This window comes from Callorhinus ursinus, unplaced genomic scaffold (assembly GCF_003265705.2).
Source record: "Callorhinus ursinus isolate GAN/ISIS: 27379988/994484 unplaced genomic scaffold, GSC_fseal_2.0 scaffold27, whole genome shotgun sequence".
NCBI classification, from domain to species: domain Eukaryota; kingdom Metazoa; phylum Chordata; class Mammalia; order Carnivora; family Otariidae; genus Callorhinus; species Callorhinus ursinus.
The window spans coordinates 6,183,282-6,211,149 of NW_027397089.1; the positions used below are offsets into that span (position 1 = coordinate 6,183,282).

Genomic DNA, 27,868 nt, shown 5'->3' on the forward strand with positions numbered 1-27,868 from the left:
TTTAACCAATTGTTTGTGGGAAGCCACACCTGTATTTTATAGGCAGTTTCCAGAAAGAGGGGAATTATTGTGAACTGGTGGCCACACTAGCAAGGTCTACTATATGAAGCATTTTAAAAGCCTAATTCAATTTTCACAAAAAGCCTATAAAAAATCACTATTTCCACCTCACATAAAGAAAACTGAGACTCAAATTGGTTGGGCAACTTGTCCAACGTTCCACAGTTGGAATGTGGCAGAGCCAGAACTCTAACTAGGTTTTTAAGGGGGGGGGGTAGTCTTCTTAAGATTAAAATATTGTGAGGAGAGTACATGAACTAGAGTTTCAGATATCTTCTCATAGAGAGAATACCAGGTATCTCCAGTATACTAGAAAGAGTAAAACTGCGTGTTGAAAGCTGTGGGTTGAATCCCAACTCCACCTGGTCATCATGGGCAAGTAAACACCTCTCCACTGATAAATGTGGATATATCATCTCCTTCACTAGATATTGTAACTTTATAGAGTCACTGGGATAACATGTGAAAATACTTGGCGCAAAGAAAATACTCATTTGGGGGGAGGGAGAACTTTTCTATTAATGAACCCTCAAGGATGCTATTAAAAATGGAGTCACAGTTTGAAAATGGCTTTATCATTCCAAAAATCTAACCGCTGTCTTACTCTCAGCCTTTCAAATGGTGCCTTATTCACTTAAAAATAAAAGTAGAAAATGCTACATAAAAAGAGTCAAGAAAATCATACAATAGGCAAAGAAAGTTTTAGACACAAAACATTTGACTACTTTTCTTTGAGACTCTGGGCTCACATTTCAGGGAAAAACTCTCACCTTTAGTCACAGCACAATATTTAAGCATTTAATTCTCTCAGCGAATATGACCTGAGATGGTTTAATTCTCTCAGCGAATATGACCTGAGATGGTCTAAGTCCTTTTGATAACCAGAGCAAAAACAGAATAGTTCTCAATGAGATCTATAACTTGAACATCACTGAAACAGATAATCAGCTAATTCAGTTTGGAAGGATTAATGTATTCAAATAGTCAATTCTTTGCCCAGATGATCATTCTTAGTTATGTTTAAGGACAGCTCTGTGGGAAAGAAGCACTGTATAGCAAATCCAAGAGTTTATAGTTGTGCTTGCTGGGTGTTCTGCAAATTCTTGTAGACTGATCAGTATCAATTTGTTTTGAATTACTTCAGACAATTAGCCTAAGTCAACAGCAAAGCTGGAACCCCAAGGAGAAGAAAAAAATCAATTCGTGGTGGTAGGGGGTGAAAGAGAGGTGTAGACTATTATATTTCCTTGACATTTCTACTATCTCTGGATCTTAGTCTCTCTGGATCTTAGTTTAAATGACCTTCTATGCTTCATTTTCATCTAACTCATATTTAAGTGACTTGTAAATGATAAGTATCTTATTATTTTAAATTTGACGACAGAGAGTCAAATGATTTTAAATATGCCTATATCATTGTGTTATTGGCTTGTTCCTGAATTAAAAGCCCTCCTCCTCTATTTACTATGCTGCATTTCAAGTGAGTGGCCTGTTTGCTTTAATTTCTTTTTTTAAATTTACAAGAGAAAACTAATTTGTTATCAACATTTAAAGATTGTTGGTAAATATTATTTTAAATGGTTAGGGGGAGGTCTATATTAAAAACACCATCATCCATGGATATGGAAATTTGAGCAAGAAAGATCTTTTAAAAAAGAGTTAATTAATTTTTTAAAAAGATTAAAAAAAGAAAACTAATAACCAAATAAGTTTTTGGAGTTCTTTTTATTACTCATTGAGAAATTCCAGAAAAGTACAAAGCCCATGGAAATAGAAGCATTTCAGAAAACAAGACAAAATGTTTGCATACATTTTAATGACAGCATTTTAGTTTTGATGTTAAAAAACCCATGATTTTGCAGTAAAGTACATTGCTCATGATTTAAGTACATCCCCATACATTAAGTACTGGGAAAGGATTTTATATCTTTTATATTTGAACCTGAATTCCTATAAATGGCTAAGTTATATTATCTTTCTAGAGATTAAGTTCACAATATGATTAATAAGAAAAATGATTTTATTGATTTATAGTGACTTTGAAGAATAGAAACAGGAAATAAGCATATATCACACACATACCCCTTTAGGCAGTACATCAGATCAAAGCTGAATTAATATAATAATGTTCAGTATTTTTAATTGCTACCGATGAAAATACATAGATCCTACTACAGAAAAGGGGTCTGGTAATATCAGAATGACTCTTTGTCATATCAGTGTTTTATATCGAAGTTACATAGACAAATAAATGATGTTGCAGTCCATGCTGTTTCTATCCTCAAAATCAAATAAATGTATGATTACATTCTAGAATCTTATCAAGAGTCACTGTGAAGCAATAAGTAAAGATATTTACTATTTTTGCCAAATACAAAAATAGGCCACAAGAGGCTATTAATTTTAATTAGCTTTTGGTAATGTGGCAATTTTCAGCGGCTCTTGGGTCACATCATACTTTCCGTTGCTGCTACTACAGCTACTGCTCCTAAGAAAATGACAGTAAACGTAAAGGAGAAAACAAAAGAAAATAAATTAGATCTCGTGATAGTTCTTCTAAATATTGGTTTGGTTTACCCTTGAAGTGTAAATCAATTCTCCAAGGTTTGGAAGGAAAACAAAAACATCTTTATAATTCACAGCATGTATTTTAGAGGTCTTATGATTTCTCCATTGCCATTGTGGGTTAGCTTGTCATGTTCTCTTTATTCAATGTCAACTGGTTCTGTAGCTATTAGCGCACTTAACTGTTTTTGAGCACAAGAGAGGAACAGTTCCAAACTGGACAGGCTTCTTTGGCGGATGACTTGATCAAGCTGTTGGGTTTTTGTTTTTGTTTTTGTTTTGTTTTTTTTTTTGTAAAGAGAGAGAAAAAGAGAAAAAAAATACACTTAGTTGACGGATAAAGAATATATTATGCCACTGAAGCCCACTAGAGAAACTTTTTAGATGATGATTTAGAAAATCAAATAGTGCTTTAAATTCAGAGACAACGTGGTCACTAATTCTGGCCTATAATAGCTAAAGTGAGATGATACTCATTACAATTTTAATATTGATACTGGTATTCAGTAATTGGAAAATAACATAAATTTGATCATAGTGATTTCAGAAAACAAAAAATGTAAAGAGGTCAGTTCTTAATGAATATACAGACCAAACAGCCACAAAGATCATATCAATATAACAGATGTGAAAAATGAAAGAAACACACAGTACAAAAATACAGCATAATTACATCATGCATAGAGTTTAGCAGAATAAAGGAAAAGTAAAGAGACCATGTCCTGAAGTTGAAGTTAGAGAAAGTTCTTGGGACAGGTGTACTTTAAGAAATCTTGATATTGGTGAAACTTACTTGACCTGGTCTTCCTGCTGAGTTAAGAGATTGTTTTAATGTATCAATAACAAATTAATACAGTGAACAAAATGTTAATAATAAAAGTCATATAATAAAGAACTTTCTGGATTATTGAATACATCAAGATAAGTTTCTAACTCCCCTTCTGCCCTAAAATATTTGCCCATGGTCCAACAGACACATGAAAAGATGCTCAACATCGCTCATTATCAGGGAAATGCAAATCAAAACCACAATGAGATATCACCTCACACCTGTCAAAATGGCTAAAATCAACAACACAAGAAAGAACAAGTGTTGGCAAGGATGTGGAGAAAAGGAATCCTTGTGCATTCTTGGTTGGTGGGAACGCAAACTGGTGCAGCCACTTTGGAAAACAGTGTAGAGGTTCCTCAAAAAGTTAAAAACAGAACAATTGCACTAATGGATATTTACCTAAAGAATACCAAAACACTAATTCAAAGGGATACATGTACCCCTATGTTTACTGCAGTATTATTTACAATAGCCAAATAATGGAAGCAGCTCTAGTGTCCATTAATAGATGAATGGGTAAAGAAGATGTGGTGTGTGTATATTTTATATATATACATATATTTATATATATATGTGTGTATATATATGAATAATGTATATAAGAATGGAATATTATTCAGCCATAAGGAAGAATGAAATATTGCCATTTGCAATGACACGCATGGAACTAGGGAGTATAATGCTAAGTGAAATAAGTCAGAGAAAGACAAACACCATATGATTTCACACATAGGTGGAATTTAAGAAACAAAACAAATGAGCAAAGGAAAAAAAATGAGAGAGAGAGAGAGAGACAAACCAAGAAACAGACTCTTAACTATAGGGAACAAACTGATGGTAACCAGAGGGGGCAGATTAGGGGATGGGTGAAATTGGTGATGGGGATTAAAGAGTACACATACTGTGATGAGCACTGAGTAATGTATAGAATTGGTGAATCACTATATTGTACATCTGAAACTAATATAGCACTGTATGTTAACTATACTGGAATTGAAATAAAAAACAATAAAAAATCAACTTACCTATGGTATAAAAATAACCAATGACAACACATTGCCTATAGGCTACAGAACAATGAAGGAACTAAAAAAAAAAGCCAAGTAAATTCCATCTCACAGTATAAACCTGTCATACTTATGTAAAAGTTGACATAATCTTTCCACAAACTTTCCCCCACATAAAAGAAAAAAAAAATCCAAACCAGAATTCTGTTAAATTACACTTCTATAATCCACTGATATTCAAAATCACTGAAAAAACTAGAAGTTTAAAATGTTGAAATATCCTAAAAATTAGTTCATAAGAAATGCCTTTAGCAAAATGCACATGTAAAAAAATTGAACACCAGTAAGACTCCTTTCAATTCTAACAGCTTGGGATTTTAACATACATACAGAAATAGGATTTCTGTTTATCTTTTTTCCTCTTTTTTTCCCTTCTTCTCTCAGATGATACCTTCAGGGGAATATATACTTTCACTTCTACATGTCTATTAAACAAGACAGTTCATTACAATATAAACCTGAAGTGAGCAGAGATCTTGTCTGTCCTGCTGACTACAGTACCCCAGCATCTAGAAGAGCATCTGGTACATGCTAGACACTCGATAAATATCTGCTGAGGTTGAATGAATCAGGAAGCCTTTAACCAAGCAGAGCAAGGCGATCTACCAGGAAATGACAGATCCATGTTTAATTCTAAAAGTGAAAACATGCTTGACCTAATCTAAAAGATAAGTAGGAGATAAAGGTAAATTTTAAAACTTTTCTTTTAATACACGTAAAACAAATTGAAATATGAATATTTGTAGTTTTAAAAATTTTACACTTCGTCCAAATTCAAATAGTACAGAAGAAGGTACTAATATCCAGTTCCAGTCCATTCCCAGTGGTTTCTGTCCACTTTTGGATGCTTTCAAGCGCTAAAGATGGGTTTTTAAAAATATTTGGTCCAGATCTTAGAATTGTTAACTATGGGAGGGTTCACACAATTGCTTTGTTCCAACTGCCACTACTGGAAATCTTCCCTATCTCATTTTTAAGAAATTGCTTGATTCTATTCCATGATTTATGTAGCCACTCTCCCCATGGATAGACATGTAAGTTTGCTCCAGTTTTGTCTTGTTTTTGAAGTACCAAGGAAATTAACAACCTGAGTGCACTCCCTTCAAAAGATGTTCAAGGGTATCTCTTGGACAGATTTCAATAGGTGAAATTTCTACATCATAAGATTTGCATATTTTAAATTGTGATAGATAATACCAAATTGCTTTCCAGAGTGAGGATGCAAATATATCAGTCCCCTCTGCAGTGTATGAGAGGATCAGTTTCCCCTGTTTTCTTCTTTCAAATGGTTGCATACTTTCTCCCTGTGCATTTATAATTATTATGCATATATATAAAATAGATATTTTATTATTTATTTAAAAATTATTCTATTGATAGACATTTGGATTGCTCCTAACCTTTTGCTATTATAATCAATGCTGTAATGAACATCCTTCAACATAGATCTCCGTCTATCTAAGCTAGTACATCTTATAGAGATTATTTAAGCCAAAGCATATGTCACCTGCAATGTTATTTCTACCATGAATCAGGTTTCCATGTAGGCAAGAATCTGTCTTGGGGTTCCCTATTCTGTTCCACTAGACAATTCACCTATCCCCACACAAATATAATGCTGGCTTAATTACTACAACTTGATAATAAATCTTAATGTATCACATATTGACAAACATATTACCAACCATACCATCAATTTCAGAAGAATATAAATTAGTGAACATTTGTAATAAAATTGAATTTAAAAAGGAAGTGGTCAGACTAGAGATAGTCTGATACCTTTTTTCATACAGCACAAAAGCCAAGCAAAATTCAAAAGTGTATTATTTTGAGTTATATCAATAGGCAATAGAATATTTCTTTTTGAGGCAAGGGAATTATGCAATCATAAATGAGGATGGTTGTATCTGGAGTTGTATGTAGAGGATGGTGTCATGCAGATGAGACACGTGGATTCATTTTGGAGGGGGCTTCATGGGTGTTTTACAATTGTTTCATAACTCATGTACATTTTACATATATCATAAATGTTAGTTTTAATAGTTCAAAGTCTTCTAGAAGCCCCCTAGGATAATCAGGAGTTGTATTAAAATAAAATTTGACTGAATATCTTAGAATTTAAATTAGAGAAGAAACTATTCTCCTTCTGAGGTCCTATTGCACAAGCTCACATAATTAACACGTGACCTGTGATGGTTGCTAAGTGACAATAATCATCTGGATTTATGCGTTCAGAATGAATATTCTATAATTTTTTGAAAGCAGGGATAAATATAAGGGCAAAAAGGTTTAATAGATTTATTTAAGCATACCAAGCACTTCTCTCTTTTTGCTTGTGGAATTAGTAGATTAGAAGATGATGGACATACTGGTTTTGGGTTTAGACAGCTCCAGGGTTCACTTCACATCTTTCAGCATGCCTCCCCAGAACTGTCTGAAGTCAAGGATCCATTAAATCAACAGGAACTCAACACTTTAAGAAGCAATAAGGTGACACTGATCCTTTATGGGAAGGACGATAAGTTGGGCTTTCAGAGCTGAAATTCCAATTTGGCGGGTCCTTCCTGGACATGATACAAAAATCATGTCTGTGAAAAGGAACACTTGAGACCTTTCTCTTATAAAGGTGGCGGATTCCTCTCTCTGAAATGAGTGCATCAAGCTGATGTTCTTGGCAAATTCCTGAATTTCAACAGTTTCTGTTTTATTGGGCATTACCTTCCTATCCTTTATTGAGGCAAGAAGAATTCTGGCAAAATATTCAACTCTTTTTGCCCCTTGAAGACTGGAGCTTAGTCCTGTATTCGTGGCTTTCATTTCAAAGTGAGTCAAATATTTGTATTCTATGACTTTGTGCTGACAATATTATGTCTAGAGTAGTGGTGGCAAGCATTTCTGGGTATGGGGTTTACAATCTCTTCCTAACAGTGTAGCTCTAATTGCTTTGTTTTCCCTTCCATTTTCTGTTGCTTCAGCTGGGAAAAAAACAAAAACAAAAACAAAAAACAACCTGGAAATTCTGAGGTCTCTGAAACAGACCCCTGGGCTTTATAAAGCTTTCTTCCCTCTTTGCATCACTTCAGTTTGTATACTACTGAAAGCCATTTCAAAGCATACGACTTGCTAAAAGTTAATATTAATAAGGTTAGGAGGAAAAAAAAATGACTTCCTAGTAATTCCCTGTACTAGATTTACCTTTCTGTTAGTATTTTATGCCATAGCAAAAGAAGAAAAACATCTCTAGATCTTAGCTTTCATTTCAAAATACAATTTGATGGATGGTGAACTTATACTGGTCTGAAGAACACAATTCAAAATCAATTACAAACAAAAATGGCTTATTTTAATAGAACTGTTAAGAACACTGTTTACATCCCAGAAAATATGATACACTGTTTTTGTATATATGTATATATATTATATGTATTTTATGTGTATTCTATGTATATATAATACACTTAGTACTAATTGTGATTTCAGTATCTTTGGGGCTTCTACTAATAAGATATATAAGAGATGTGAAAGTACTAAGTTGACTTTTATCAATGGTACTTTTCCAAACTGCCCTCCACTGTATCTTAAACTATGCTTAAAAAGTGATCTAATTTTTAAAAAAAGCTGGAATGGATAACAAATCACTGATGGAAAGTGATCCCATAAGCAAATGTTATTGGTTTAGTAATAGTAAGTTTTATGGATTCCGTTTTCACATTCACTACTAAGCTCTTTCATGAGCACTGAAGAAAGGTCAAATACGATGATCTGAAACTGTAATTATTCAGATTTTCCAGTTAATATCATCATATTGGGTAAGAAAGATTGTTTACCTTCCAATAAATGGAATAGCCCTTCAGTCACTTATTTATTACAGTGCTGACCTTTTAATGGTGTTATGTGGATATGAGTGCTTCTCTTTTTCTGACTTTACTATACACCCCCCGACAAGAGACCCTTAAGCTATTGTTTCATTTACATGTTTGAGATTGAGGCATTCAATAAGTCAATTAGTCAATCAGTTGATCAATAAAAAAGTCAAGATTGACCCTTATTTGTAAGGGTCAATTATGGCTCTGTGGCCTGAGCAAAAAAAAATATACTATAATGTCCTTTTCCTTAAGAAGTTTATAATCTCAGAGTGCCTGGGTGGCTCAGATGGTTAAGCATCTGCCTTCGGCTCGGGTCATGATCTCCAGGTCCTGGGATCGCGCCCCACCTTGGGCTCCTGGCTCAGCGGGGAGTCTACTTCTCACTCTCCCTCTGCCTCTCTCCCTGCTCATGCTCGCTCTCTGTATCTCTCTGTCTCAAATGAATAAATAAAATCTTAAAAAAAAAAGAAGTTTATAATCTCTTTGGAGAGACACACATGCAATAAAGGAAGAACATTTAGGTGCTCTTGTGTAGAGACAGAGTCTAATAGAAGATCAGAGATGGGGAGAATCATGGCAGGCAGGTAGCAGTGAAAACTTCATGGAGGCAGGACTTGAACAGGTGCTCAGAGTATCAAGAGCATTTCCTTAGACAAAGAGAAGATGTGTTAGAAATTGCAGGAAAGCACATTAGAAGAACAAAGATAGACTGTTGAGAGACACTGAGGAAGGAGGCTTGAATGCAGTGGAGAAAGTCTGCTTAGGAGTATTCATATATTCTTTCATCTGCTCATTTATTCAGTATTTCTCTAGCACCTACAATGTGCCAGACACCATTTTAGGCACTAGAAATAAAGTGATGAATCAGACAATTCTCCGTTCTTATATAATTTATAGTGTAGTTTGAGGAACAAATTATGACTCTTCAGGTAGAGATCAGTACTCTGAAAATAACAAAGTAGCCTTTGACGGGGGTAGGGGAGAGCTTTTGGGGTAGGCTAAGAGGGAAGAGCACATGGAGAGGATGGTAATGAAGAGACCTGAAAGGAATGAGGGAGCATCGGGAAAGAAAATTTTGTGGCAGATGAACTGGCAAGAGCAGAGTCCAAACTGTGGGTTCAGATCTGGTATGACCGAAGACTGGCAACACATATAACAAAACTGGAGCAAAATGAGCAAAGGGGGAGGAGGAGGGAGGATCAGAGAAGCAGACAGTGGTCAGAGCATGTAGGATGCTATAGGTCACGGGAGGACACTGGAGAGTTTCGAGTAGGAGTGTGACCATACTCGATACTTGATAAAGAGCACACTTTGTTCCCGGGGACAGCAGACTGTAGTGGGGCAAGAGCAGAAGAGGAAAACCCAGTTAGACTTCTGGTCTGGGAAAGGCAGAACATTAATCAAGACTGCTGGCCATGGAAGCTTAGCAGCAGTCAGGCTGGGAACATATCTGAGATAGGATCAACTTGAGCTGTTGATGGATTAGAAGTGTGGATGGAAGGAAAGGAGAAACGAAGGTGATTCTTTATTGCCATTTATTGGCGATGAACTGCAGCTGGAGTAAGGCAGCCACAGAAAAATGAGAATTTTGTTTTGGACAGGGTTACTTTGTCTAATCCTATCAGATATGGCAGACACTGGATATAAGACTGCAGTTCAGCAGGGAGATCAGGGCAAGGGATACAAATTTGGAAATCATCTGAATGGAGAAGGCATTTATTTAAAGCACAGAAGGCCTTATCTATGGAGTGAATGTAGATAAAAGAGGAAGGTCAGAAAACTAAGACCTGGTGCACACTAACATATGACCTGGTCAAGGAGCAGTGGGATATGAGGTTTGATGGGTAATTATTGCAATGGGTTGATTTGTGTCCCCCCTGAAAAGATATATTTAACTCCTAAGTCCCGCACCTGTGAATGTCACCTTATTTGGAAAAAGGGTCTTTGCAGATATAATTAAGATGTAAGATGAGATCATACCAGATCTGGATGGCCTCCATTTCTAATCATTAGTGTCCTAATAAGAAGAGACAGAGAAACATGGAAATAGACACAGGGGAGAATACCATGTGAAGATGGAGGCAGAGACAGGGGTGATGTGGCTATGAAGGAAAGAATGCATGGGACTGCCAGCGACACCAGAAGCTAGGAGAGGGGCACAGAACAGATCATGCCCTGGAGCCTTCAGAGACAGCACAGCCCCTCCAACACCTTGATTTCAGACTTCTAGCCTCACACTTCTAGTGAGAAAATAAATCTCCGTTGTTTTAAGCCACCCAGTTTGTGGTATTGTTATAGCAGCCCTAGGAAACGACTAACAGTGATTTTTCCAAATCGTTGAGGTCCTTACATACCAGGGTAGTGTTTCCCACAATGTATAAAACACCATTTCTATGTAGCACATGTCCTCTTTTTTTTTTTTTAAGGCTTTTTAATTAAGTTTGAGAAATGCAGGCTTAAAAAAAGTTTCTTTTCTTTAGAACTTCTCAGAGCTTTTATGCTCATATGCGGTGTGAACTGCTAAAATGGCTATAGTACAGTAACATTTCTCAAACTTTTTTAAACTTTGAAATTGTGTGTGTGTATGCAAGTGCATAAAGCATACTTTGGAAAATGCCCCACAAATTAATTTTTCCTGAGAACTCCTGTAGACTCAAAACAAATTACAAATATAGGAAAAACACTATACTGATTGAGTTTCCTCTTAATGAGTACTGATGGAATTTTAGTGGAAAGGTATTTTGAGACTTAGTCTAACACCTACATTTTATAGTTGTGGAAAACTGATGCTCTCGGTGGTTAAGAGACCAACTTCACAAACTTAAATGTCCTCCTACAATTAAAAAATGTACTTCTTTAAAATATATTTAAATGTATTAACTTTAGTTTATCTTTGCTTAAGAAACCCTCCTATGTATCAAGTACATTCTAGGGCCTCCCTAAGTTTTTGACAATGGATGGGTAAGACTCCTCCCTAGAAGGTGCTGAGAACCATTCTGGGTGCAATAACATCACCACTCTTAGCCTTGATGTAGACATGAAGGAAGTGGATTATGGATTGATTGATTGATTTTAAAGATTTTACTTATTTGTCAGAGACAGACAAGGAGCACAAGCAGGGGGAGAGGCAGGCAGAGGGAGAAGCAGGCTCCCTGCTGAGCAGGGAGCCCGAAGCGGGGCTCGATCCCAGGACCTTGGGATCATGACCTGAGCCAAAGGCAGACGCTTAACTGACTGAGCCACCCAGGCGTCCCTATGGATCGATTTTAAGACTTAATATGCAGGGCGCCTGGGTGGCTCAGTTGGTTAAGCAACTGCCTTCGGCTCAGGTCATGATCCTGGAGTCCCGGGATCGAGTCCTGCACTGGGCTCCCTGCTCAGCGGGGAGTCTGCTTCTCCCTCTGACCCTCCCCCCCCATGTGCTTTCTCTCTCTCAAATAAATAAATAAAATCTTTAAAAAAGACTTAATATGCAAACATAACTGTAATGGTCTGGTATGTTTTATGAGATCATCGTAATAAGGGCTGACAGACATGAGGAAGACCAAGTTATTCTTAAATGGTGATTACTTTCATTGTGTGACATTTAAACATTTTTGCTCTAAACACTACCATCTTTACTTTTTTCCTATATCCTCAAATTCTGCTTCTCATCACTTTAACCTAAGAAAATTTAGACTTATCTGTAACATTACTAGTTGCATTAATGGAGGTTCTATGGTATCTGTTTTATTACTGGTACACTAACCATAAAGAGTTTCTCTTTTAAAATAGTCTTTTCTTTATATTTTCAGATAAGCAAATTTGATTGCAAGAAGTATATGTTGTATATAAAGCTTGAGTTTAGACATGAAATCGCCTCTCTGGGAATATAACTATGGTATTATTGTAAATCACGTTGAAAGAGACTCTGAACCAACTTTAGGATAATAATGTTACGTAAAGTACATGTTTAGAATAACCCTGACTCTAAGAGATTCAATATAGTCAGGGCAGTGTTTTGAACCAAGGCAGTGCCAGTTGCCTGAACCTTGAACTTCAGAAAATGTAGGCCTAACTTCTTTAGCAGAACATTCATAGGCCATCATGCATGTCCCATGAAGACTTTCAATCCAGAGTTCACATCTCCTTTTCTCTTTGAGACTACTTTTCAACTTTAAAGTATATTTCAAATCTATCTGTTTATACAGTTAAAAAATGTCAACATATAAAAAAGTGTGTAACTTTCTACCATGTACAAGATGAATTACAGATGCTCTTTTAGAGTAAATGAGAAACGGGTATAAAGAATCTTAAACCCTATTGGCCACAACTAAAGGACTGTTTTTTTGCTTTGTTTTGTTTTGTTTTAAGATGTCTTAGGGTAAGTAAATTCTCTGTTTTTGAATCATCTAAAGTAAGTTCTACATATTTGGGCCATTCTGCCTTTTTATCTCAAACTGCCATAGAATCCACTGGGAAATGGGAATATTCATTTTTGCTCTTTGCTAAATCATCTGGACAGAATAAACCAATACGAATTCCAGACTCTGATGTGCAGGCAAACCACCTTAGAATACAACCTTCTTTGATCTTAAAGCAAACATTTGGCCAGAAAAGGATGCACTGTAGTAGTGAGTAAAGATTTTACTCTTACTTGCCTGGTAGCAGGCACTAGACTTTATTGTATGACCTTCCATATGGGAAGTTCAGTGAATTTGGGGGGGAAGAAAAAAGGATTCTGCTAACAACTGCTTTACTCCTAAGTCTGACAATTTCCAAAGAAAATCTGAAAATTTCCAAAACAATGTAAAAAAAGAAAGCCATGGATTTAGGGAAATTTTAGAAAAGAAGGTAAAGGTAGATAAAACTGTAATAGTAGTTGTACAGAAATTCTATCTTAAGGCTCTAAACCATACGGTTATATTTACCCATTAATAAGTTCCATATCCTACTTTCTAGAGTTCAATGGCAAGGAAAATGTTTATCTCAAATATAAGATGGATTGATTCTGGCAAGGCAGACTAAATGATTTTAATATGACATTCCACATAAAGTTTTTAAATAGAATTTGTTACATGCTCCCAAACAATGAAACAGCCTTTTTTTCCACATTTTTTCAAGAACTTGGTTACTGCAAATACTGCAATCTGTAGGATGACATTTTGTAAAGTAAATAAACATAAAGATCCTAAACGAGTACTAAAAATCCTAAACAAATACTGTTAAGTAACAAAATGTTCAAGTAACAAACACACTCTTGTATTTGTATCAATTAATCTTTTTAAAGATTTTAGCAATTCTTTTGTGTCAATATAAAGACATATATCTGCCAATTACTATCTCTTTTGTTTTGACCCTCAGCAATATAAATTTCATCTTACTTTGAAGTAGAAGAATTACATGATCTCTTGTCCTGTCTCCTCATGCTGTCCTAAAATCTCAGATGACTGATAACATTTGCCTTCTATGTTTCAATCTACAAAAGCAGACAAGTGGCTGTCCACAAGGCTTATTCCAGAGCTCTGTGCACACAAATACTGAAGATGAATTACAATGCATGATCAATAATCCTGTCATGTTGAATTAAGTATGACCTTTTCTCATTTTGAGATTCTTGTTCACCTGCCACGCACAGGTGATGCTCTCTGTGTGTTGTATTGTTTGTCTATTACTGAGTAACAAATCACCCCAAGTCTAGTGGTTTAAAACAAAAAACAACAAATATTTATCATCTCATGGTTTGTGGGTGAGGGAACTGGGTGCTGCTTAACTGAGTGCCTCTGGCTCATGGTCTCTACTTAGGGGTTGCAATCAAGTTCTTAGGTGGGCTGTGATCAATTCCAAGTTCAACTGGGCAAGAACCTGCTTCCGACCTCTCTCAGTGGCTGTTGACAGGCCTCAAAATATCCATTTGTAACAGAGCTCATGTGAGTCCCTCCACAAGGCTGCCGAATGATACGGCAGCTGACTTCCCAAGCAAGCAATCCAAGAAAGAATGAGAGGGATCAAAAGCACATCAAGAGAGTGGGAGAGCACCCAAGACAGAAGCCACAATCTGTTCATAACCCAATTCCACTCAGTCCAGCCCAGGCTCAAGGTGGAGAGATTACATTAAGTGCAGGGCATCAATGGGAAACAAACTATGTATTATCTCATTTTTATTCTTTTGGAACTCTATGAATGAGGACAGTGAGGCTTAGAGATTGATAACTGGGCCCAGTGGCAGGGCCAGGATTCAAATCCAGGTGTGTATGATACCAAACCTATTCTCTGAACCACAATACTATACTGCCTTCTCAGATAAGGACTTCAGTTATGACTCAGGTCCTTGTCATAATACCTGTTGTGCTATAAAACACCTAAGAGTTTCTTGCATTGAACACACTCATGCAAAAACCTGCCAAGATGCCAAAAGCCCTATCATCATTAAAACATGTAATTATCTTCTCTTCCTAAACAGTAGGTTCAGGAAGCTTCCTGTTATATTAATATACAAATAGTTCCTTGAAAATACAACAGAAGTGTTTAAAGAAAAACTGGCACATTAAATTCATCATATAAGAAATCACTGCCTTAGGGGCGCCTGGGTGGCTCAGTCGTTAAGCCTCTGCCCTCGGCTCAGGTCATGATCCCAGGTTCTTAGGATCGAGCCCCACATTAGGCTCCCTGCTCAGCGGGAAGCCTGCCTCTCCCTCTCCCACTCTCCCTGTTTGTGTTCCCTCTCTCGTTGTGTCTCTCTGTCAAATAAATAAAATCTTAAAAAAAAAAAAATCATTGCCTTAATGTACAAACCTCAGTGGCCATATATAAAAACAACAGACTACTTCCTGCCAGGTCCATAACAAAAGAAAAGGGAAATGTAATTCCTAAAGGCAATGTATGGTATGGATCTCACCTGTGGTACCTTTGAGACTAAGACAGTCTTCACTTGCTTACCTTCACATTTACATTACTACTGCTACAACTGGCCAAGTACACAAGTGTGAGATGATCCACAGCTGTGACACATATCTGATTCCCATTAGGAAATCCTCAGTATTCAAAATCGAACCAATGGAACAAAGCACCATTTAATCAAATGGAAGTTAGTGTGAACAGACTTTTTTCTCTCATTTTAAATATATAGAACTGCTCCTCCTCTTCATTCAGGATTTTATGGTGTATACTTGATCAGTGAAACCTTAAGGAAAAAATACCATCTGTCTGGCACATTTTAAAACAGATTTATCCTACTGAGGAAACCAAGTGGGAAAATACAAAGTCAGTCCTCTTAAAACCCCTTGCTGCCTCCCAGCTGGATCAAGGAATGTAAGAAAACCCTCACCGTCCTCCTTCTGGTAAACAAGTAAAGGAAGTTTGCTTTCAATTAGGAAAGCTAAACTTGGATATTATTGCCTAAAAATGGCAATAGCACCTGCTCAAATAGAAGATGCTGAAAAATAATTAACACTACCCACGAAACAGAAGATATCAGAAGTCAGGGAATACGGCAAAGCGTGTGAGCTCTCTCTCCAATATCCATTTTTCTTACCAATAAAATTCCAGTTTAGTTCTAGGAATGATATGAACATCCTCAAGCCATCATTCCCAAGACTTCCTTCCAGCTAGGGGTAGCTCAAGAGATGGGAGTGTAAGTTATTGGGCAGGATCTCTAGGAGACTTCCTTAAAAAATGGGACAGACACCTGTCCCAAATTCTTTTTCCTTTAATTTTTTCACTTTCCCTTTCTCCTCCATCACAAATGTGTTTACTGGAGCTCCAGCTACTATTCTGTAGCCTTGAAAAATAAAGCCAGTGCTAAAGAAAGAAAAAGTACAAAGACAGAAGGATCTGAATCATTTTATGACTGTTAAGCTTCCATCCTAGCTCTAAAACAGCTTACCTCTGGACTTACTGATGCTGTTATTTCTAGTTTTTCTTACTAGGAGACAAATATAGATCCCAGTGATATAGACACCAACTTTACACTGTGCATGTCTACCATCAAATCAAAAACCAAAATTTACTTTTTAGGGTATAAACTCAAGAATTTGAGGATAAGCTCAAAATGTTAAGTGAATAAGACTAAAATTTCCAGCAAGTTGGCCATTTTAATGTGGGGACTGAAGAACAACTAATGGAATACAATCTCCTGTAATAGCTTAAGGGTATATGAATGGTGAAAAATAAAAATAAAATAATCATAACGATCAGGTTATGCTGATCACCTGAACATATATGTATTCAACTTTCACTGGCAAGTGTCTTTTCTTCCCCTCTGTTAGATAGTGTATTTGCATTTACAAACTAGAAGAGCAAAAAAAAAAAAAAAAACCAAAAACCTAAAAATGTTGAAAAGCATATAATGGGCATGGATTCTAAACTATAGTGATAAAATTTTACCTAACCAAACAGGTTCACTTAGGATGTCTGGAAATATGAAATTCCAAATCAATTTAAAATTGTGAATATTTTACGTATATGTAAAATATGATAGTTCTGTCTCCAGGAAACGCCAACCTGATTCTGCAGATTAACTCTGATAAGCAGACAGGACCTTCCTACCTGTACATATTTATATTAAATCTTCATCAGTTTCACACTCATTATTTGTTCATTTACCATGATTTTTATTTATTTATTTATTTATTTATTTTTAAAGATTTTATTTATTTGACAGAGAGAGACACAGTGAGAGAGGGAACACAAGCAGGGGGAGTGGGAGAGGGAGAAGCAGGCTTCCCACTGAGCAGGGAGCCCGATGTGGGGCTCGATCCCAGGACCCTGGGATCACGACCGGAGCCGAAGGCAGACGCCTAATGACTGAGCCACCCAGGAGCCCCAACCATGATTTTTAATAGTACACAGACACACACACACACACACATACTTTCTTAAAGATTTAATTTATTTACTTATTTGAGAGACAGAATTGGGGGAGGAGCAGAGGGAGAGGGACACGCAGACTCTGTGCTGAGTGTGGAGCCCAATGTGGGGCTCGATCTCATGACCCTGAGATCATGACCTGAGCTGAAATCAAGAGTCAGACCCTTAAACAACTGAGCCACCCAGACACCCCAATAGTACATATATTTTAAGTTGCCATAAATCACTTCTGGAACAAAGAGGTATTTAAACTAAAAAATACTTCAAGAACCAAAGGCAGTTGTACCAAAGGCAGTCTGATCTAAACTATGTAACTAAGAAAACTTACCTGAACAATAAAATCATAGCATTAATAGCTAACACTGACCAATGATATTTTTATATGCCAGGTAAAGTTGTAAGAACTTTACATGTGCCAAATCATTTAATTCTCGTAACAATTTTATGTAAAATAAGCACTATTTTAATCTCCATTTTACAGATGAACAAAATGTGGTCCACAGTTTTAAGTACTTGCCTAAGTTTACACATCTAATAAATGGCAAATTTTGGTTCTAATCCAGGAAATCTGACTCAAACACCCATCCGCCTAATTATATACTATATTTCTCTCACTAAGAAGAGAGTACACCTATGCCATGCTACAATGTTAAAGGTTTTTCTATAAAATGGGACAATGCAGTACTATTAAACAAATGAAAACAAAAAAAGGCCAACAATCTTTCTCTCTCTAAAAATCTGTGGGAAATTTGCAAAGCAGAACTGGTGGCAATTTGGGTAGAAATTACATAAATTGGTGATCCATAGCCCAGAGACATTTGTGAGGTTTGTATGAAAGCTATTATATAACTTTTTTTTCTATTTCAGCCATTTACTTTTCTTGTCAACTAAGCAACACTATTGTATTTGTTTTTTGTATTTGCTTTTTATGCATCCAAAAGAAGCAAATGACTGTAAACTAGAATTCCTAAGGAAACAGCCATCTCAATAGATAAAAATTTCCATTTAAAATTCCCATTTCTCACCTATATTTGTAGGTCAGAAAGGTTCAGAAGAAAATCTGGCAGTTAGTCAAAATGTTTTATGTAACCAATCCTTACCAAGCATCATTACTAATGCACTGGAACTAGCAAGTAGATTAACGAAGGCGGGTGGCTAATTTTCTTTAAAAAGAAGAAGTTATCCGTAAGTACACACTGCAATTGAGATGTCCCTGGAATACCATATAATGTAGCAACACGGTCCCAAGACATCTGCTCTTTCTCTGCTGTGAAGTGTACTACCTGAGGACTCCATTAAACACGGCGATACAGGCAGTGCATTAAACTTTTTTCTTATGTTATAATGTGAACAAATGCAGCCAAAGCATTGAAACTCTTTCTTCTTGTGTTTTAATGGAAACAAATGAAATTATGCAAGAGAATGGAAGGATTGAGTGATCTAAATTGTTGGTAGTAAATCAAATGTAGACTATTATCATATAGAAATTCCAGGGGTATGACCAATCCAAATGACTTACCACCTCATTTACTATATAGGTTATCACCATGCTTGGATGAAAAATAATGAGAGTTCTGCTGATGTATATCTAGGTTTTTCTAAATAAAAGACACTGAGGAGTTCAAAGTCTTCAGGAATACCAAGACAGTGACACTGAATTTAACCATATACATTAAAAATCTATTAAATGTAAGTATGCCAAACTAAAAATCCAATCATATTCTTTGAACACTTGGGGGTCCTACCTATTCTGTGGAAACCTAAGAGTCAAAAGCTATATGGATTCAGAGGATGGAGGCAGAAGAAGGAATGAATTACCCTAATACCAAAAGACAAAGATGTTACAAGAAAAGAGAACTACAGACCATTTTCTCTCATGAACATAGATGCAAAAATCCTCAATAAAATATTAGCAAATCAAATCTAAAAAAGTATAAAAAGAATTATACCTATAACAAAGTGGGATTTATCCCAGGTATGCAAGGCTGGTTCAACATTCAAAATATCAATTAATGTAATCATATCAATAAGCTAAAAAGGAAAAATCACATGATCTTATCGGTAGATGCAGAAAAATTACTTGACAAAATCCAATACCCACTCATGATAAGCTCTCAGCAAACTAGGAATAGAGAGAAACTTTCTCAACCTGACAAAGAGTATCTTATAAAAAACCTAGAGCTAACATCACACTTAAGGTGTCAAATGCAAAGCTTTCCTACTAACACAAAGTACAAGGCAAGGATGTCCCCTCTCAACCATTCCTTTTCAACATCATACTACAAGTCCTTGTTAGTGCAATAAGACAAGAAAAGAAAACAAAGGTATACAGATTGGGAAGGAAGACCTAAAACGGTCTTTGTTTTATTATAAAGGGGGAGATAGTCAACTCTAGAAAATCTGAAAGAATTCACACACAAAAAAATCCTGGAACTAATAAGCAGTTAATAAGGTTGCAGATACAAGGTTAATATACAAAAGTTAATTTCTTTCCTATATACAAGATCTCTATATAAGTACAATATATGTATATGTATACAATCTATATAAAGAAAACTAAAAATGATGAACAAAGTCAAAGAACTAAATAAATGGATAGAAACCTTAAATACATTGATAGGAAGACTCAATATTGTCAAGATGTCAGTTCTTTCCAATTTGAACTATGGATTCAGTGCAATCCCAATCAAAATTCCAGCAAGTTATTTTATGCATATCAATAAACTGATTCTACAGGCTATATGGAGAGACAAAAGACTCAGAATGGCCAACTCAATACCGAAAGGGAAGAACAGAGTTGGAGGACTGGTGCTACCAGACTTCAAGATTTATTATAAAGCGACAGTAATCAAGATAGTGCAGTACTGGTGAAGGAATAGATGAATAGATCAATCGAACAGAATAGAGAGTCCAAAAATAGACCTCCGTAAATATAGTTGGATTGATCTTTGACAAAGGATCAAAGACAATACAATTAAGATGGTCTTTTCAACAAATGGTACTGGAACAACTAAATATCCACAAGCCAAAAAATGAATGGAGACATACACCATATACCTCTTCACAAAAATTAATTCAAAATTAATTACAGACCTAAAGGTACAATGCAAAACTATAAAACAGTGGGAATATTCTGTATATTATAATGAGAGATACATGTCATCATACATTTGTCCAAACCCACAGAATATATAACTATAACACAAAGAGTGAACCTCTGTGTAAACTTGGATTTTGGCAATTATAATGTATCAATATAGGTTTATCAGTTTTGGGGGAATATTAATAATGGGGAGATTATGCATGTGCTGGGTCACAGGTATATGGGAAACCTCTGTATTTTCCTCTGAATTTTGTTGTAAACCTAAAAATATTCTAAAAAATTGTCTTTTTTTTTTTTTAAAGCTATATGGTGGTCTCACTTTACAGCTCTTCATTTCTTCAAAGAAAACACTTAAGTATATTTTTAAATTTATAGTGAGTATATACAGACATACACACTTTATTTAAAAAAAGTAGTCTTCTTCATGATAGGAGAGCTTTACATAAAAATGAATTGTTTCTAGCCTTGCCTCGACTGTTGACTGAGAAACTGGGAAAAGTTAGGGATGATATTCAGAGAGGAAGACCACATGCTAACGCAGATCTTAGATATCTCTGCAGTAGCAGTCTCCCTCTGATGTAGCATTAAATCTGGGATTGCGAAAATCCATTAGCTCATGGATTGGTGTAAAAATTACCAATCTAGTATTAATTTTTAAAGGATTCTTGAACCATAGTTAAGAAAAGACATGTATGAGTCTTGTTTATTAGGGGCAGCAGGAGAAGGACTGAGACCTTTGGGGAGTGTCATAGACAGTTTCTACATGTATCCTATAGACAGGAAACAAAATTACAACTGCTCTATTTGAGGAACCATTTGGAGCAATCATAAAAAAGTGGGGTGAAGTTCCAGAAAGCAAAGAAATCTGACTGGCATTTTCTTCTCTTGGGGGACTCTATCTCACTATTTGGTGATCATTCCACAAAGCTTCCTTGTATTCAAAAAGCTAATGACCTGCAATGGTCATTAGTATAAAACTCTTCACAAAAAGTTGGGCAGAGTATTATTAATATTAGGACTTGGCATTCCTTCCTTCATTTCAACTGGTTAATTTAATACAGTTGGCCCTTGAACAACATGGGTTTGGATTATGTGGGTCTACTTATATGTGGATTTTTTATAACAGTATTGCAAATGTGTTTTCTCTTCCCCATGATTTTCCTTTTTTTTTGTAAAGTTTATTTATTTATTTATCTATCTATGTTTAAGTAATCTCTACACCCAGCGTGGAGCTCAAACTCATGACCCCAAGATCATGAGTTGAATGCTCTTTCAACTGAGCCAGCCAGGTGCCCCCTTATGATTTTCTTAATATTATTGTCCTTTCTCTAGCTTACTCTATTATAAGAATGCAGTACATAATATACATAATATACAAATATGTGTTAATCAACTGTTTATGTTATTGATGAGGCCAACAGTAAGCTATCGGTGGTTAAGTTTTTGGGGAGTCAAAAAGTATATGTGGATTTTCAAGTGTGGGATATCAGCACCTCTAACCTCTGAAGTCTTCAAGGATCAACTATATTTTCAGAGGAAGTCTCAAAAGTAGAATGGAAAGAACTGACTAAATTATGATCATCACTTCTATTTTACAGATGAGGAATTAAAACATCAAAAAGTTCTATATCTGAGAATTGGTAGTAAAACCATATTTAGAACATGTAAGTTCCTGGTTCCAGAGTATAAACTCATACTGTCAATTAATGTACAATACTTTATGAGACAAGGTGAAGATTTAATGAAAATAATATTTGTTGGGAGGCTATCTTTTTAAATCAACCTTAGTAAGTTGTGTTGGAAGAATGAATAATACTGTGAAAGACTATTCAGGTCCTAGAATATATAAAAATATAGGGACATGAATGAAAACATTTGATAAAGAAATTGTTACAAAATATCTGTGTGTGATAAAGACCACAAAGTACATCTGTTCAAATCAAATAGTGAAGCTGTTGGAAAGGCTAAGGAAACACCTTTCAAATAAAGTTTGAAAAAGAAATCACAACAAAGCAACATTGAAAAATCTGGTTCTTATTACTCTGCTATTTTATCCAAAAAAAGGCAAGTGGGAGGGGGAGCACAGTAAATAAATATCAAGGATCCTTTTAGTGGCTTTATTTTCTGTTTTCTAAAGTTCTTCTAAGGGAACCACATAATTTTTAATTACATACATCTCAATAATCTTCAGTAAATGCAAAAAAGAGAAAAGTAGAATTGAGAAATATGTTTATCAGATCATCAAAATATCAGAATTATAGTTACCAATAACACTTTAAGTATAACTTACTGAAAAATTAATCATGAATTACTTGACAAACAGACAAAACCAGAATAATTAGTCTTGAAGAAAATATTCGAAGATAGCGCATAACCCCACAGGCAAGCAAACTATTAATAGAAAGTGAAGTGAAAAAATTTAATGTAAAAATAAAGACTATTTGTTTTGGAAACTTGCTCCTAATTACAGAGATTACGGGTGCCTGATTTTGAGTATGAATAAGGAAGTTACAGTTCTACAAATCTCAAAAAAAAAAAAAAAGGAAAAGGGATGCAACGAAAATATTCTAAAGTAGAATTATGCCATAATTAAAAGCAGGTAACTTGATTAAAGCTTCATGTAGACATGTGTTTTGCTTATAAATAAAGCATAATGAATATTAAAGAAATGAACTGATATAATTTCCCAGATCAAATATAGCATTGGGACCATCAAAACTAATTAATGGTGTCCAAATATCACATACTGCAAGGCAATATTAATAGCAGTATCTTCTTTTTTTTTTTTTAAAGATTTTATTTATTTATTTGACAGAGAGAGACACAGCGAGAGAAGGAACACAAGCAGGGGGAGTGGGAGAGGGAGAAGCAGGCTTCCCGCGGAGCAAGGACCCCGATGCGGGGCTCGATCCCAGGACCCCGGGATCATGACCTGAGCCGAAGGCAGACGCTTAATGACTGAGCCACCCAGGCGCCCTGTGCAGTATCTTCTTTTTGGTCAATATTTAATAGTTTGCTGAAAGAATGACCATATGCTTCAAGGGGTTCTTCGAACAGAACTTAAACTGCCCCATCCCAGTCTTACTTTCCTGGGCACACATATGGCCAAGGATACCCATTTTTCTTAATGGCTGATAAAGGTTAGAGATACACCACGTCACGTGGAATAGAGAAAACCAACTACATAACAATACCTTACAAATCTATGACACTGTTTTCAAATTGGTATGATTCAGCGGTCTCTAAATATTTTGGTCCTGTACACATTTTTAAGTTGCTATCTAAAATTTTTATTGTAAGTTACATGGTTATAAAGGATGGAATTTCCACTGTATTTTATCTGTTGACATCATAAATAGAACAATTACTTATGCTTTTAGATGCATCCTGTAAATACCCCATATCATTTATTAAAAAAAAAAAAGTACTCTTTTACAATCTGGAATTTTTACACTATTTCTTCTTATTTCTTCCCTTATTTTTATCCTAGCAATATAGCTTATGCTTAAAACTTTACTGATCACTCTATTTTACTTCTCTGAAATATATATATTTAAAATAAAAAAAATGCTAGAATCACAAATCTGATACCTCCTAGAGATTACATTATAATTTTGAAGTCCCTTCAATGTGAGCTCATTAGATATCACATTAGTTAAGGACTGCTCATTTTAAGTCCACATTTTACTGGATACATCAGCAGCATTTGATAGAGATATTCACAACTCGGACTGAATCACTTTTTTCACTTTTCCTTTTGGCACACCTTTCTGACTCTATCTCCCTACAGGCCTCCCTTTGCTAACTTGGTTCCAGCCACCCTGTCTTCCTTGACCTTTCTCAAATATAACCTAGCTCCCTTCTACATCAGCCCTTTGCACTTATCCTTCTAGATAACTGTGTGACTTCATCACTCTGCACATTCAAGTCTCTTCCTAAATGCCAACCTTAGTTCATCACTGAGGCCTGCTACCATGCACTTTATCCAAAACAGAGCACACCTGCTCTTCACCTGCATCACTAACTCATCACCCTGATCCCCAAGGCATTTAACAACCTCAAATATCACACATTTGTTTATTGTCAGTCTTATGCCTGACTAAAATGTAGGCTCCCTAAGAAAACCCCAGGAAAACAGGATGTATATACTTCTGTCTCTCCAGGGTCTAGAGCAGTACCTGGCACATGATAAGGACTCACTAAATGTTTGCTGAATAAAGAACAAAACAAGAAGACATAATTACTAAATTTATTTTAGCAATTGTATTTTAGGAAAATACTATATTTTCAAAAATTTCAACAGTCACATGGTATTTTTGCCTTCACAAAAATAATATGTACAAGGGATTTATTTATTTTAGAGAGACAGAGAGTGCCAGCACGTGAGTAGGGCAGGTTGGGGGGAGGGGCAGTGGGAGAGGGAGAGAGAGAATCTAAAGCAGACTCCCTGCCTAGCATGGAACCTGATGCAGGGCTTGATCTCACGACCCTGAGATCATGAACTGAGCCGAAATCAATAATCAGATGCTTCACTGACTAAGCCACCCAGGTGCCCCATGTGCAAGGGATTTAAAATGAGTAAAAGAAATTGCAAGTTATTTTATAAAATACTCAGTACACTAGTTTTGGTATTCTTTAAATGTACATCATCGATCAATAAAATACAGTATCCTGGGAAATAGATGTTTGCATCAGTAAATAATGGATAACAGAGTGGCTTTATCTTTATGGTACATAGATATAATCAAGATGAATGGGGGAGTAAAAGAACTAGTAACAGTATTTTATAAAATTATTTGAAAATTATACACATTCTGAAATCTGTAACATGAAAAAAAATCTGTCCAGCTTCTTAATTCCTATCACTGAAAATTGTTGTTATTGAGAATCATTCATGTTCTAGACTTTGTCAGATTTAATGCAGGGAGAGCTCTGGCCGAGTTGCTTTCTGGCACTGCTCATTTTGTGCTTCTGAAACCAGAAGAACTGACATATTGACATAACTAACATAGTTACTGACATATTGAAATCACTCTGAAAGGCAGTATTCTGGATTGCTTTATCAGTCTAGATAATATTGAAGTCCTGAAATAGCCTGGAATCACAAGGAGCGCTTAATTGGATCTAACGAAGACTCCTTTTGGTGGTTTCTGAATGTAGAAGCTCTGCAGGAGCTCAGGTAGTTTTTTTTTGTTTGTTTGTTTTTTAAGATTTTATTTATTTGACAGAGAGAGACACAGCGAGAGAGGGAACACAAGCAGGGGGAGGGAGAGAGGGAGAAGCAGGCTTCCCGCTGAGCAGGGAGCCCGATGTGGGGCTCAATCCCAGGACCCTGGGATCATGACCTGAGCTGAAGGCAGTCGCTTAACGACTGAGCCACCCAGGCTCCTGCTCAGGTAGTTTTTAATAACCAGTCCTCTGGTCACTCTTCTCAGTGTGTTTCAATATTAGCTACATCTGCCTTTTAAAAATTACTCTTTGAATCCAAGCCACACCATGGAGATATAAAATTATCTCCCAAAAAGAATTTTGCCCTTGTCTACAGATACTTCCTTATCTGTCTCTAGTTGAGAAGTGGCCCTGTACTAGTTACTATGGCGGCAAAATAAATTACCTTACAACTCAGTGGTGTAAGACAACGATTTATTACGCTCATGAACTGTGGGTTAGGGATTGGAATACGGTGCAACTGTAACAGCTTGCCTTTGCTCCATGATATTTGGGATCTCGGCTGGAAGGTCAGAAGCTAGAATCAGCTGAGGGCTCGCTCACTCACTCAAATCCGGTGACTGATGTTGGCTGGAGGTTGGAAGTTTCAGCTCCTGTGCATGTGGGTCTTCGATGTGGTCCCCCCAAAGAGGGTAGTTTGAATTTTGTCACAGCATGATGGCTAGATTCACAAGTGATTATGTCAAGAGAGAAAAATGGATAGGTGGAAGCCTTATTGCCTTGTTTGATCTAGCCTCAGAATCACTTGGTGTCACATCCATTAGATTGGATTTGTTGAGGCAGGCAGAGTTGTCCCAGGTTCAAGGGGAGGAAAAATAGACTCTGCTTATTGATGGGGTGCAGCAAGAGAATGCTGGACTGGGAGCACCGCTATGATCATTTTTGAAAAATACAACTGCCACAGGTCCTAATTAGATACTATTTCTTAGCATTCTCAATTTCCTGAGGGTGTTAATCTTAACTCCAGTTCAGGTAAGTGTTGAAGTAAGTCAATATTCACCTAAGTTACAAGAGGCAATACACGTCTCTGAATTGCAGTCAGAAAGAGTAACTCCAATCATTATGGGACTCAAAAGGCAGGAGAAAGCAAGGTTGAAGAATGAAGAATATATGGAAGATGAAACAAATACTAATAGAGATAAGATATTTAAGAGAGATTATTTTCTACATTAGTCTTTTTTTTCAACAAACCACTTGCAAGTGGACTTGCTTTTCGTCTTAAAAAGGCAGAATTTCTTTAAATTACATCACATCATGTCTCCCTGAAAAACATGCCCTTGCCTACAACATACATTTTTGTCCTGTCTCAGGGTGGCTTCCTCAGCAAGTAGAAAACGAGAGAACCAGGTGCATGCACTCATTTTACCCTACTGACTTTAGATCAATTCCATCCTTAATCCTGTGGGTTTATATTGTTCTGTGAGAGTTGAGCAGTGTGAAAATTCTCCTAAAGCCTCAATGTAAATGTTTCTCTAATCCCATTAAAGCCACAAAACAGACCCAGATGAATGAGTAGGAAACTGAACTACAGAACTCTCTCTGACCTCGATACCACTGTCAGCCTTGGCATTGACTTCATTGGTCAGCATTTCCTTCTAAGTATGGCATGGCTCAAATGATAAAGCAAAACTTTAGCCTATTCCTGTCTAGAACACCCAAGTCAAACCTGTATGCCCCTGCAGCCAAAGCTCGGGAGAGGATTCTGAACATATTTTACAAAGGAAAAAAAAAAGAGTTGAAATACTGGACGTATAAAAAACAGACACAAAACAACAAAACCGTCTATTTAAACTGGTTTTCTCTTCTTAAAGCTATGACACAATTAATATATTATATATTTAAACAAAGGAATATAAATCAAGAAGCAAAATCCCCTTCTACCTCTTAGAGAAGACAATAAATCACCTTTGTCTTTTACTTGTTTAAATATATTTTCTAAGACAACATCTATACAGAGAGATATACAGCAAAACACATTTGAATATACAAGATGATATTATTCAGGGCATTTTGCAGCCATATTGACAAATGTAGATAAATATTCTTTTAATGGATGCACAGCATTCCACTGTAACATAATCCATTTAACCAGTCCTCTACTGATGGACATTTCAGTTAGTTCTAATTTTGAAAATATTCAAAAGTTAAACTCTATTGTGTGATTATGTGCCGTGAGCTATGACAAAATCACAGCTTCGATTTTGATGAGGATTCACTGTTAAAGTTTCTTTTGGAGCTTACAAGGCAGTTGACAGGGACAAGAAAGTAAGGATGTGCATGTATAAGATGACGCTCTACT

The 27,868-nt window shown here is 36.0% G+C and overlaps 1 protein-coding gene across 13 annotated transcripts in view; it reads right to left on the reverse strand.

Annotated features, from left to right (window-relative positions):
* Positions 1-27,868, reverse strand: part of CCDC91 (coiled-coil domain containing 91) — a 349,003-nt gene that overhangs the window by 32,588 nt on the left and 288,547 nt on the right. For 4 of the 13 annotated variants that reach the window (XM_073877773.1, XM_073877774.1, XM_025879809.2 and 1 more), the window contains one exon: positions 1,767-2,876. The exons of 8 other annotated variants lie outside the window; for them this stretch is intronic. In XM_073877773.1, the coding sequence (XP_073733874.1) occupies positions 2,766-2,876 (111 nt within the window). In that variant the 3' untranslated portion in view covers positions 1,767-2,765. Of the gene's footprint in view, positions 1-1,766; positions 2,877-27,868 lie in introns of those variants that run through there. One more of the 13 variants, XM_073877772.1, reaches the window with a different exon arrangement.